The 13,231-nt window shown below is 43.1% G+C and overlaps 1 protein-coding gene across 5 annotated transcripts in view; it reads right to left on the reverse strand.

The window, feature by feature from the left end:
- The window catches only part of GARNL3 (GTPase activating Rap/RanGAP domain like 3), a 147,005-nt gene that overhangs the window by 14,468 nt on the left and 119,306 nt on the right, over positions 1-13,231 (reverse strand). For all 5 annotated transcript variants that reach the window (XM_019514037.1, XM_019514027.1, XM_019514047.1 and 2 more), the window contains 7 exons: positions 12,312-12,416; positions 10,023-10,097; positions 9,389-9,500; positions 8,611-8,709; positions 1,407-1,523; positions 788-963; positions 274-432 (listed from right to left, as the gene is read on the reverse strand). In XM_019514037.1, the coding sequence (XP_019369582.1) occupies positions 274-432; positions 788-963; positions 1,407-1,523; positions 8,611-8,709; positions 9,389-9,500; positions 10,023-10,097; positions 12,312-12,416 (843 nt within the window). The remainder of the gene's footprint in view (positions 1-273; positions 433-787; positions 964-1,406; positions 1,524-8,610; positions 8,710-9,388; positions 9,501-10,022; positions 10,098-12,311; positions 12,417-13,231) is intronic.

Raw genomic sequence — 13,231 nt, forward strand, 5'->3', positions numbered from 1 at the left:
CCCATGTTACATGGGGGGGGGGGGGAACCTAGTCTTAGATTCAAGTAAATTAGGTATTTTTAGGTGCCCCAGGAAGAACTTAAGTTTCAGGCTGAGTGGGAGCACAGGTAACAGCTTGAGAACTGAAGTATAAAGCAAAGGAACTGAGAGAATCCTTCCCAAAGGATGCTTTGAGTTTGGCCAAGGCCACAGTGAATGCAAGAAGAACTACAGAATGTTCTGGTGCTATTTGTCCTCACATCAGTAAGCTCTTTGTTGATGCAGAAAACTTACCCTGCTTGCTTCAACATGATGCAACCTGTAGGATTCTCCTGTACTTTCATTAATTAAATCAAACTGATGCCGATATGCTACACAGATCATATTATCATTGTCTCCAGTCGGTCCGTCCACAAGAGTCATAATCATGGGAGTGTCAGAGAGACAAATCTCCTGTAATGCAAATCGCTTTGGATTAACATGAAAATAAATGAGAGAAATTATTCTATTGGTCTGCATTCTTAACGGGCAGTAGTTTATACAAGAGGTGGCGTCCCATGTTCTATGATTTGGAATAGGTGGCATGCATGTTGTACACCTGTAAGTTTCACTAATGACCACCCAAGAACCCAGCTAAGAAAATGGAGGATTGCTGTCAAAATTTCTGCAACGCAACTCTGGTGGTGGGCTTCTTCCCTGAACCAGCCCTAAGGTTCAGAGGGTGAAGTGTACCCCTATAGGAGCATGCAACACTGGCAAATGCTGACCAGTCTAAGAAGATAAGTTTTAGGATTTGACTCTCACATACCCTGATATATTGGAATTCCTCTACTGGTGATTCAGATGGAGGTGACATCAAAGAGGTGTTGGTTAAACTGTTGTAACGATTGTATTTCTTTGTGATGAGGAGCAGTTTGTTCCGAATAGCCACAACAATCCTCAGCTCGCTGCTGTGATGAGTGTTAATGGCATACAAATGACAGCCTGAGGAGAGAACGTTCTAGACTGTAAGTTCTTTGGGGCCAGGTTTGCTTTTTTGTTCTGTATTTCCACAGCACTTAATACAATAGGGTTTTGATATGTGATTAGTGCTCCTAGGAACTACAGTAATAGAAATAAATGAATGCATAATTAAATAAATAAAGATAGCAAAACTCATTCCAAAAAGCAGCAAACAGAGTTGATTATGAAGCAAAACCTAATTATTTTTCACTTGGAAATCTGCAAATTAGTAATTTTTTATTGAGTGAAGAACTAAACACAAAGAAATTGGGAGAAGTCTAAACCAATGTCCATGTAAAACCCAATGCAGAACTGGCTTTTCAGGGAAAGAGGGCTAAGAGTCAGTTCCTGTATCAGCTCCAGGGAGCATGAGAGACCTCCAGCACAGTGGTTGCACTGGGGCTCCAAAACAACATTCCCATCACCTTTGGTTTTCTCCAGTTTATTCTCTCTGCAGTCGTACTTGTTCTTTGCCATCTGCTTTGTCTCAATGCTTTTCTGTACAGCACTCAGCCTGAAGACAAGAAGTCGAGAATCCTTCCCTATCAGGTGGGAGACAGCCAGGGAAACAGGAAGATAAAACAAAGAATGAAACTTGTTTTTCCAAAGACAGTATTATTGCCAAAGTGTCAGTTCTGAACATGAAGAGCGACAGCCACAATCAATCAGCTATAATGAGGCAATTCTCTCCACACTCACTTGGGAATGAGCAGAATAGTGACAGGAAGGAAAAGATACTTATGAATCCTCTTAAATTATAAAACTCTGCCACAGGGTGGGGATCTCTCCAGTTAAAGCTGCACAGAACTATTATTATTGGTCATGGTATGAAACTAAATCTAGCAACAGAAAAGCCAATTTCAGAGACTAAAGGATTCATTCAAATCAGAACATCAGCCTTCCTTCATCAAGTGCTGCAGTGAAAAACAAGGTGAGAATTGGAGATAAAATGAACCTTGGTTACTACAACATAATGAAAATTCACATGGAATAAATATAAATTATAGCACAAGACTGAAGCATTACCTTTCAGTTTAGAAAGAATCCAATGAGTCTACGATTACTTGGTCACTGCATATTCTGAAAACTTCTGAAAACAAACTCAGCCTGCCTTAAAGAGCCATGTGACAATTTAAGCAAATTTATATCAAATAATTAGTGTTCATTTCTGCAGTTCTGAATACACTGGGCATGTGTACATGAGATGCTACAACACCGTAGCAATGTGCTCCCTCACTACAGCGCATTGCTATAGCGACATAGCAGCTAAAAATAACCATGTACCACCACAGCACAGTGCAGTATGGGCTGTTACTGCGCCATCATTTAGTACCTTCAAGAGAAAGTACTAGATGACGGCACAGTAACAGTGGCGTTGTAGGGGCACGTGTAGACGCCCATTCACTGCCACTTCTAAACTTTCAGTTTCTAACAAAGAGAAAATGTTTGAAGTTCAGTTATATAAAGCAGCAGCTATGATCATTTAATAAACTGGATTTTCCTGCCACCCAACTGAAAATGAATGATTATTTGCCTAGCAGTTGTAGTTTTTGAGATGGTGTAGTCAGCACAGATCCAGCTTCAGGTGCACAGATGCATATGAACAGCAGAGTCAGTCACGTCTGCACACAAACTTTGTACCTCCCTTGTGTTCATGTGCAATAGTATAGAGTGGAAGGGCTGCAACCTTTCTTCCATTTCACTGGAATCTGAAGCTTAGGTCAGCTGAGGACTCAGAGCTGGATGGAGAGATCCACACCCAGTACACAGCATCTCAGAGACCCAGTTCCTGTAGTACTGCAAGAAACGATTCTTCTCTGAATGTGTGTCGGCATGGGTCTCACAGTAGACTACCAGCAAAGAGCATCCCATTGGACTCTGGGAGAAGAGACATATCAATTGCGCAGGCCAAACAGGGACTGCAATGCTGCTCCAGTGGCTATGCAAAAGGCATCATGCTTATTGAGTCACTCCACAGGACTCCTGTAAATTTAACAAAATGGCCTACTTCTCGAGGCAGGCAGAGGATGTTAGCAAATCGCTGTTCGAGCAGCGCTTCATATTCAGCAAACTGGCAACAAACATGTACAGATACACTCCGTTCATCAGAGATGGTCTTTGTCAGAAGGCAGCCTGACCTTTGGAACTGCTGACTGGAGCAACAAATAACTGCTAAGACAGTCTGAACAACTTGGTTCTGTCAATGCAGCAAAAGTAAGGCTCTAAAAACACATATCTGTAACTTCTCTGCAGATGTAATATGCAGCCTTGGGAGGAAAAAAGGTAACAGAGGGCATGGACAAACATCTGTTTGGAGTGGCTTCAAAAGAGGAAGAGGGTGGGGATTGGGGGCTCTTGTTCCAGACTGCTAACAAGTAGGGAGCAATGCAAACGCAGCAAACAACTCCAGTTTTAACCCTTCTCCAACCAGGGTTAAAGTTGGAGCACTTTTGCCACATTTGTATCACTCCTAGCTCCTGCACCCCTAACTGTTAGAACCTCACAACAGCAGTTCTCCTCCCCCTTCTGAAACTGCTCCAAATGTATGTTTGTCCATGCCCAAACTGACTGATTCAGATAGAAATTTGAGACCATCTAAGAACACGATCATCTATGTAACACCAGTGGGACAGACACTGATGCATGCCTAGATTGTAATCATTCTTCTGGTTCAACTGACAGCAACTAGGAAACCCATTTTAAGAGTAACATTAAGGAACATTCTGAAAAGAGGTTCAAAGGGGGACCTGATGGCTCCCAGAGGATGATATTAAGATCCCAAGTAGAAGTCAACTATCTGGTCCATAGGTACATGACAGGCTCTTGAGAAATGTCAAGATTGTTGGGTAAAAGAAACAGGATGAATGGCAAGCTGAGACTGCTGTAAGACCTACCTTAAATACAGTTGAGCAAAGGGCTGGAGTGTTTTAAATGCAGCAGGTAAACAAGGGAACTTTGTATCAAGTTATGTTGGACTATCCACATAGAGAATACAGTATAGCCAACATTCAATCAGTCACATGGAGCGAATTTGAGGTATGGATGGAGTACTTGATTGAAGTGCGATGAACTCACAGCTGGATGCCTAAGGGTGAAGGGCACAGGGGCTCAGGTGGTGTTCTCAATCCTTCCAGTCAAAGGGAAGGGCCTGGGCAGAAGTGGATGCATCCTACAGATCAACGCATGGCTGCACAGAGGGTGTCGCCAGCAGGGCTTTGACTTCTTTGACCACAGGATGTTGTTCCAAGGATTGCTAGGAAGAGTGGGATCCACCTGGCAAAGAGAGGGAAGAGCATGTTTGCAGACTTCTTAACCCAGTGAGAAGGGCTTTAAACTAGATTTGCCAAGGGATGGAGTCCCGAGCCCTGAGGTAAGTAGGGAAGTGAGTGACTTGGAGGAAGCACAAGCAGGAGTGGGAAACCACGGAGACCTCCTTGTTCTTCCTGAGAAACTAGGGCAATTGGTTAGTTGTACCCTCAGTCATCTGTACATGAATACACGAAGCCCAGGAAACAAGCAGAAGAAATTGGAAGTCCTCGCACAGTCCGAGAACTATGATGTGACTGGAATAACAGAAACTTGGAAGGAGCTTGCATGACTGGACCACTGTCCTGGATAGGTAAACACTGTTCAGGAGAGACAGGAAGGGAGAAGAGGAGGAGGAGCTGCACTCTAGATAAAAGAACTGCATGACTGCTCAGAGCTCTAGTAAGAAACTGGATATAGGCCTGTTGAAAGTCTCTGGGTTCAGGTCAGAAGGGAGAGCAACACGGGTGATGTTGTGGTGAGGGTCTGCTATAGACACCAGGCCAGGAGCATGAGGTAAATGAGGCTTTCTTCAACCATCTAGCACAAGTTTCCCCAATCACCAGCCCTAGTTCTCATGGGGGACTTCAATCACCTTGATATCTGCTGGGAGGCCAATATAGCAGTGCGCAGGCAATCCGGGAAGTTTTTGGGAGTATTGATGACAACTTCCAGGTGCAATCATTGGAGCGGCCAACTAGGATCCATGCTTTTCTTGACCTGCTGCTCACAAACAGGGAAGAATTGGTGAGGAATGTAGTAGTGGATGGTAACTTGAGCAGCAGCAACCATGAGATGATCCAGTGCAAGATCTTGAGGAAAGGAAGGAAGGACAGCAGCAGAGCATGGACCCTGGACTTCAGAAAAGCAGACTTCAACTCACTCAGGAAACTGATGGGCAGGATCCCATGAGAAGCCATTCTGACAGCAAAAGTAGTCCAGGAGAGCTGGCTGTATTTAAACAAAAAAAAGTCTTACTGAGGGCACAGTAACAATGTGCAGGAAGACTGGCAAGTATGGCAGAAGACCAGCCTGGCTTAGCAGAGAATTCTTCAATGAGCTAAAACAGAAAAAGGAAGCTTACAAGTGGAAACTTGGACAAGCAAACAGGGAGGAGTATATAAGTACTGCTCAGGCATGCAGGGATGAAGTCAGGAAGGCCAAAGCACAATTGGAGTTGTAACTAGCAGGGAATGTAAAGAGTAACAAGGAGTGTTTCTACAAGTATGTCAGGAACAAGATGATGATCAGGGAAAGTGCGGGCCCCTTACTGAATGGGGGAGGCAGCCTAGTGACAGAGGATGCAGAAAAGGCTCAAGTGCTCATAGCTTTTTTCATCTCAGTCTTCACAGGCAAGGTGAGCTCCCAGACTGCTGCACTGGGCAGCACAATTTGAGGAGAAAGTGAGCAGTCCTCAGTGGTGAAAAGGCAGGTTAGAGACCACTTAGAAAAGCTGGACGTGTACAAGTCCATGGGGCTGGATGCAACGTACCCAAGGGTGCTAAGAGAGTTGGCCAATGCGATTGCAGAGCTGCTGGCCATCAACTCTGAAAACTCATGGTGGCTGGGAAAAGTCATGGAGGACTGGAAAAGGGCAAATATAATTCCCACCTTTAAGAAAGGGAAGGAGGAAGGTCCAGGGAGCTACAAAGCTGTCAGCCTCAACTCAGTCCCTGGAAAAGTCATGCAGCAGGTCCTCAAGGAATCCACTTCTAAGCATTTGGGGGAGAAGTTGACTAGGAACAGTCAGCATGGACTCACCAAGGGCAAGTCACGCCTGTCCAATCTGACTGCCTTCTAATGACGAGATGAATGGCTCTGTGGATGTGGGGAGAGCAGTGGGCATCATATACCTTGACGTGAGCAAGGCTTTTGATATGATCTCCCACAGCACTCTTGCAAGCAAGCTGAGGAATTAAGAGCTGGGTAAATGGACTACAAGATGGACAGAAAACTGGCTGGATTGTTGGGCTCACAGGGTAGTAATCAAAGGTTCTATCTCTAGCTGGCAGCTGCTATCAAGTGGAGTGTCCCAGAGGTCAGTCCTAGGGCCATTTTTTATCAATATTTTCACCAAGGATGAGATGGAATGCACCCTCAGCAAGTGTGTGGATGACACCAAGCTGGGGAAAGTAGTAGGTATGTACGAGGGTAGGGCTAAGATTCAGAGCCCTTGACAAATTGGAGGACGGGACCAAAATAAATCTCGTGGGGTTTAAAAAGAACAAGTGCAAAGTCTCACACACAGGATGGAACAATCCCATGCACCAATACAGGCTAGGGACTGACTGGGGCTTACAGTAGATAACAAGCTGAATACAAGCCAACAGGGTGCCCTTGTTGCCAAAAAGGCTAATGGCATCCTGGGCTGCACTGATAGGAGTGTTGCCAGCAGGTTGAAGTGATTCTTCCCCTCTATTCTGCACTGGTGAGGCCACATCTGGAATTCCTTGTCCAATTTTGGGCTCCCCACTTCAGAAAGGATGTGGACAAGTTGGAGAAAGTCCAGCACAGGGCAACAAAACTGGTTAGGAGGCTGAGGCACATGGCTTCTGAGGGGAGGCTGTGGGAACTGGGCTTATTTAAACTGGAGAAGACAAGATTGAGTGGGGATTTAATAACAGCCTTCAACTACCTGAAGGGTAGTTCCAAAGAGGATGAAGCTAGACTGTTCTCAGTGGGGGCAGAGGACAGCACAAGGAGCAATGGGCTCAAGCTGCAGCAAGGGAAGTTTAGGTTAGCTACTAGGAAAAACTCTCTCACCAGGAGGGTAGAAAAGCACTGGAACAGGTTACGCAGGGTATGTCTACATGAGATGTTTACCATGCAGTAGGCTAATTAGCTGTGCAGAAAATGTCTTGGCGTCTACGTGTGCACCCAAATCAAGCTAGAGTAAACTAATTTACTCTACAGCAGGACAATATTTGGAAATACAAGTACTATCCTGCTGCAGAGTAAAAAAACTCCTCAGTAGTGTATGTGTAGATGTTGTCCTGGGGCTGGCTGCCTGCTGGCTAGCCCTGCACTGAAGCACCCTTGTGCCCCAGCTAGCCCCTCTGTAGCATGTTGAGCTGGGGGGAACAGCCCTGGGCTGGCAGGCTGACCCCTCCGGCTTCCTGCCAGCCAGGGCTGCTCCAACCTAGCTTAACATACCGTGCTCCTGGGTGCACGTTCAAGCGGCAATAAACTCTGGAGTGGAGTTTATTGCTTTGCATTAATTGCTCATGTAGATGTGCCCTCAGAGAGGTTGTAGAATCTCCATCCTTGGAGGTTTTTAAGACCAGGCTAGATCACAATCCCATCTTGAATCTGAAGAGAGAACTGCAGGTAAGTGTCACCATCCTGAACCTGACGTGGTATGTTTCTGTTCAGTCTCTACCAGGTCCAAAGCAAAATTAAGCTCCCCTTTTTTCAGGATGTGGCAATATCTGGAGTTAAAGCATTACTCTGCTCACCTAAGTATGCCTCCTAACAAGGCTACTTTTTATAACAGGTAATTGTGAAAAGGGTTACTTGAGAGGGATGGAAGAGGAGACTGGGTAAGGTGTAAGGTATGAAATTGAATATACATTACACACACACACACACTTTGACAAAAGTAACTTCTGCATGCTAGATATTTTCCACATAGCAATTTGCAAGCATGGCAGATCATTCTAAGGTCCAAAGTTGAAAATTAACTGACTTGGTTTTGTGCATTAATGCTACTAGACGCTCCCAATTAACTGCGTATTGGCATCTCATTTTCAGTTACTGGGATCTCTTCTGGCAAAAATACTAACTACTGAAATTGCTCTTACATCAGTGGACCAGAAACTGTCAAAGCAGATTTGGGGAAGACTCAAAGAAAGCAATGAAAGAAAGGTCCAGCTAGCTGTGCTAACCACTAATAAAGATAGCAGGGGAAAGCAAAATACACAAAACCTTTAGAAGACAATTACTGCCAAAATGCAACAGCATTCTCAAAGCCAAGATTTCAACTGTTACCTTCCACTGACCACTCCATCAAATAATAAGCACACCAAAACACATTCATGTTAGAACTGAGGAACTGTTAGGGCACTGGTTCACAAATAATCCTGGACTACATGCTCCTTTTCTAGTTTGCTATAATGCTGTGCATGCTCCTTTAATTCCATGATATGGTTAATAAAAACCAATGCTTTATGCCACTGGCTACTCTGTAATCTCTTCAGCAACCTAACAAATACTGTACAGCTCTTCATTTTTCCTCTTCGTTTTTCTCCTTTTATATTTCCCATTTTCCTGCTTTCTTCCCCTCGAGTACCCCAGTCTGGGAAACATGGGATTAGAGAGTCCTACCTCTGTCTGCTCTGGTAATCAGAAGATCCAAAGCTTCCAGCACATGCATCTGCTTTACTTGGAGAGTTTTATCAAATACTTGTATTGAAGGCTGGCCATCTGGAAAGAAAACATGACACTAAATATTAGAATTAATTTCTTTAAAACCCTACACTGTCTGGACCAGTAATATTAAAGGAATGTGTTGCTTACAGCAAAGTTTGTTGTTGGGTTTTTTTAATGCGAAAATAAAGCAGCCAGTGTACAGCTGTTTCCTGTACAGTACCAGAGATAGTACTTTCTTCCAAGAGGAGCATATCATGCATGCCTAAAAAGGCCTGTTTTCCAGAAAGTTTGAGAAAAGTCCCTGAGAACCAATGGCCCTTGATGCAATTCCCTGCCATATATGTGGCACACATGGAAAAAGGAGTCAGATCCACAAAATCAGTGATAGTAAAGTATCAAGGACTGAGAAGTCCAGGCAGGTCACTTGGACGCTGTTTAAACTTGGACTTGGTTTAAGAAATTATTTCAAACTGTCAAGAAAACAACATATAAAAATAAGACTATGTTCAGAAACCTGCATTAAAAATGGATTACCAAAACGATCCAGATTTGTCCAGTTTTTGGTGTGGAGCAAAATTATGCTATTAAGTTACAAAGCCCTGACAGTAAAGATATTTGGAAATACACATGAAATGTTAACAATCTTCATTAGTGATCAGCTGCTAGCAGCTAAATAGGGGCTACTGAGTCAGTGTTGGTAACTTGTTAGACAAGTGTTGGATCATTCACTGACCGTCTATAAGCAGAACGCCAACATCTGTAGAAACTAGCAAGGACTGGCCCCAAGAATCCGCACAAACAACTTCATAAGGAAAATTATTGCAGAAACACTGGGACTCCCAAGGCTGTAAAACAATATGGGTAGGCAATAATTATACTAGGAAGCACTAAGTTTATTAAACAGAGAAAATGCAAAAAACATTGGCTAAAACAGTAACACATGGACACTTTTGGTGGGACAGAATAAATTAATCAGTGTTGTACTTTTTGGAGGTAAAATTTCAGGGGTTGGTCTGTTCCTCAGAGGAGGCAGTATTCACTACAACTGGTATAGCAGATTAATAAATGCAAGGTACATTTCTGGGACTCTAAGATGGAATGCCCTTTGGTAGGTCACATCTTGCAACTGCAGAGTGAGACAACACTTTGTATACAATGTGATCCTTCACTTCAAAATAGATCACATGTGGTAAGCTCTCAGGAGGTGTAGAAGGTAAACAGTTTGACTTTCCTGCATTCAAGTGTGCAGGAGCAGATGTTTTCTCTTTGCTCTTATTGCATCCAATTACAAATACATTGTGAACTGCATCTGGAAGGCAAAGTTTTTGAATGACTTAACACTGCATCAGGTACAAAGGTCCACTTACCTCCTTTTTACACAGGCCTGTGGCAGCCAAACTAGTTGGTGCATCCCCTTTTACAATGCTTTTCAGTTTCAGTGCCTTAACCAAGACAGAAATTTTATTTAAAATATGTTTCCTGTATGTAACACTAATGCATAAATACTAAAATATTGGGAAGCTGAGAGAAGCAAAGTCAGGTCAATTATAATAGTTTCAGTTCTAGACTTTCTGGATGACAATTAATAATTTCTACATGAGAAAAATAGCCATTTCATGTCCAGTTACTGAAAGGTTAGAACTACTATATGTATATATACATGTCACTGGAGAAAACTTCAAATGATAAAAAAATTACTATGCAGATATCTTTTATGGGACTAGCTACATGTTTGGTCCAATACATAGGCCTCTGGAACATTTCCAGGACCACCATGAATACAATTACACTCCAACATAACCAAAAATTCTCAGTGAGCTAACTGGAAGCAGACCCTTCATTTGGAGAGATGGTGCCATGCCTGCACGGTCACATTCCCAGAAATACATTTTGAGGTACTAAAAAACCTTATATAATCAATTTCATATAATGATGAAAATTGTATCGTCATGAACACAATCACAAACTTCACTATACAAATGGATAGACGCACAGTGATTGTGAAAAATACTTAGTGCATTGTAAAGAATGCTACAGCAAGGCTTTGCAAGTATCAAACATCAGTGTGATGACAAACACGAGAATTCAAATAAGCTTTTCCTCCTGCATTATCACTGACAAAGAACTTCACAGCTAAATTAAGAAGCAGTGTTGTAATGCAACAGATGCATGGAACCACGGTAAATTAAATAATGCACTTATTTTTTAGAGTGCTTCTCTGTGGGGTAACTTCCTTTTAATAATTTTTTGGAAAACTAATTCTAAGCAAGCAATGCAAAAAGTTTATTTGGTCTGTTTGATTGCCAAGTTGAGAGAGAGAGAGAGAGAGAGAGAGAGAGAGAGAGAGAGAGAGAGAGAGAGAGAGAGAGAGAGAGAGAGAGAGAGAGAGAGAGAGAGAGAGAGAGAGAGAGAGAGAGAGAGAGAGAGAGAGAGAGAGAGAGAGAGAGAGAGAGAGAGAGAGAGAGAGAGAGAGAGAGAGAGAGAGAGAGAGAGAGAGAGAGAGAGAGAGAGAGAGAGAGAGAGAGAGAGAGAGAGAGAGAGAGAGAGAGAGAGAGAGAGAGAGAGAGAGAGAGAGAGAGAGAGAGAGAGAGAGAGAGAGAGAGAGAGAGAGTGAGTGAGTGAGTGAGTGAGTGAGTGAGTGAGTGAGAGAGAGAGGAGACGTCCATACACCTTTGCACCACCTTCTCCTGGGCTGTATTATTGAAAAGTGGGTACCTCAGCCAAAGGCTAGGATCTAAACCAAATATTTCTATACTATAGAAACATACTTATCCCCTTTAGTGTTTGTTTTAATCATTGTTTTCTGGTAGCTTCCTAGTCACCTTTATTCATTCTTTCCCCAGAAATAAACCTATAGTAAACATCTTAAACTCATTTACATATAATTTTTATTGTAATCACCTTCCTTAATAGGTGGCCCAATAATATTTATCCTATATGTGTACGCAATTGTGTTTGGTTTCCAGTTTAACCCTGCTTCCCTCACTTTATGTTGCTGTCTATGCAACCGATTAATCTTCAGCCTTCAAATTCCCCACATTGTGTGTTCATTTATTTTAATCATAAAGAAAAAGCAAAGAACATAAATTGAATCTGCGCTTGAACACTATACAGTTTTCCCAATTATGTGTACTCATCAAGGTCTCACTTGCATCAACTTGACTTACCAGAACCATTTTTATAACTGTTTCTCAAAATCTAATTTGTCAGTTTGTTAAATAAAGGAAATGATTTAGATAAGCATTCAATGCCTTTGTGGCTTAGAATAGATTAAACACAGTTCACTTTCTTCTGCCAGATTGAGTCCTGAAAGTATAGGAAAACCTGGATGTTCTGCGAAGGGATGATTTGCAACCCGCTTAATTGACAGCGAGATGTCAAACAAAGGATGAGCCATTCAACTGTTTGCTGCAGATTTTACATCAAAGGACACTACTTCTCCAATCAGCAGGACACCACCAAGATTCAGAACAGCAAAAACTGCAGCCAGCAGCTTGCTTTACTTCTATTTTTCTACTTCAGATAAGCTACACAACATGGATCTTGCAAGCCTGTTTCTGACCACAGAGAACTATGCTCATCTTTGCTGTAATTACACCCACCAGCCAGCTTGCACCAACGATGAATTTGATCCATAATTTCTAAATAAAGCCTACCTGACCGAGTCGGACAAATTCCGCTTGACGGGCCTCCTCCTTCTTCCGTGCTGATTTTGGGGACTCTGGTAATACGTCACTGAAGGACCTCCGATTAAGCATGTTCTAAAATAGAAAGCATCACCAAACCAAGAATTTTACACTATTTTTCCCACAATTTTATGTGACATTACCTGATTTTGCTATGTTCTTTCAACATTTTTCTGTTGCGTAAACTTACCTTAATAGCAAAATTAACTTTCCTCTGACTGCGGGTCTTCTGATAAAGCCAAGAGCATGCAGTTTAACCTTTGCAGGTTCCTATGGCCAACCTTAATTCAACCTCACACCAGAGTTACAAGGAGGTTTCACATACAGTTCCTTTACCAACACAGAATGCGCACAGCTAGAGGATTCCATTCGGGGGGAAGGAAGGCACATCACAGAACCTGGGTACTCAAAACTTCTCAGAGAACAAGAGAAAATGTAAGGTAAGAAACTTCTCTTCCAATAATTACTGTATGAACCCTTCTCCAGGTGACTAACAAGCAATTGCTTCTAACACTATTGATACCAGGATGTATTCTAATATTATAAAAGCCTTACTCTGTTTGTCTGTCTGTTTGTCCATAATGCTTTATTCACACTCTGATTGGTTGTCTGAAACAACTCAGAGTGCTCCAAGAACATTCCAGACAGGAGGGGGCAGCAGCGGTGGCGGCACGGAGAAGCATTGCCATGATGGCAGTGACAGAGCAAACGGAACAGGGGGGCAAGGCCACCTTCCCCTCAGCCCTGCTCCCCGGAGGCGGCAGCAGCAAGGAGTGCTGCCCGAGGGGGTCAGAGAGAACAGTGGGGAAAGCATGAATTATGCATGCCCCCGGCAGCTGGGGAGGCATGGTGGTGGCAGGAGTGTGGTGGCGGTAAGCGGGAGCTCCCGG

Source organism: Gavialis gangeticus, unplaced genomic scaffold (assembly GCF_001723915.1).
Source record: "Gavialis gangeticus isolate Ggan-Ray unplaced genomic scaffold, GavGan_comp1, whole genome shotgun sequence".
NCBI classification, from domain to species: domain Eukaryota; kingdom Metazoa; phylum Chordata; order Crocodylia; family Gavialidae; genus Gavialis; species Gavialis gangeticus.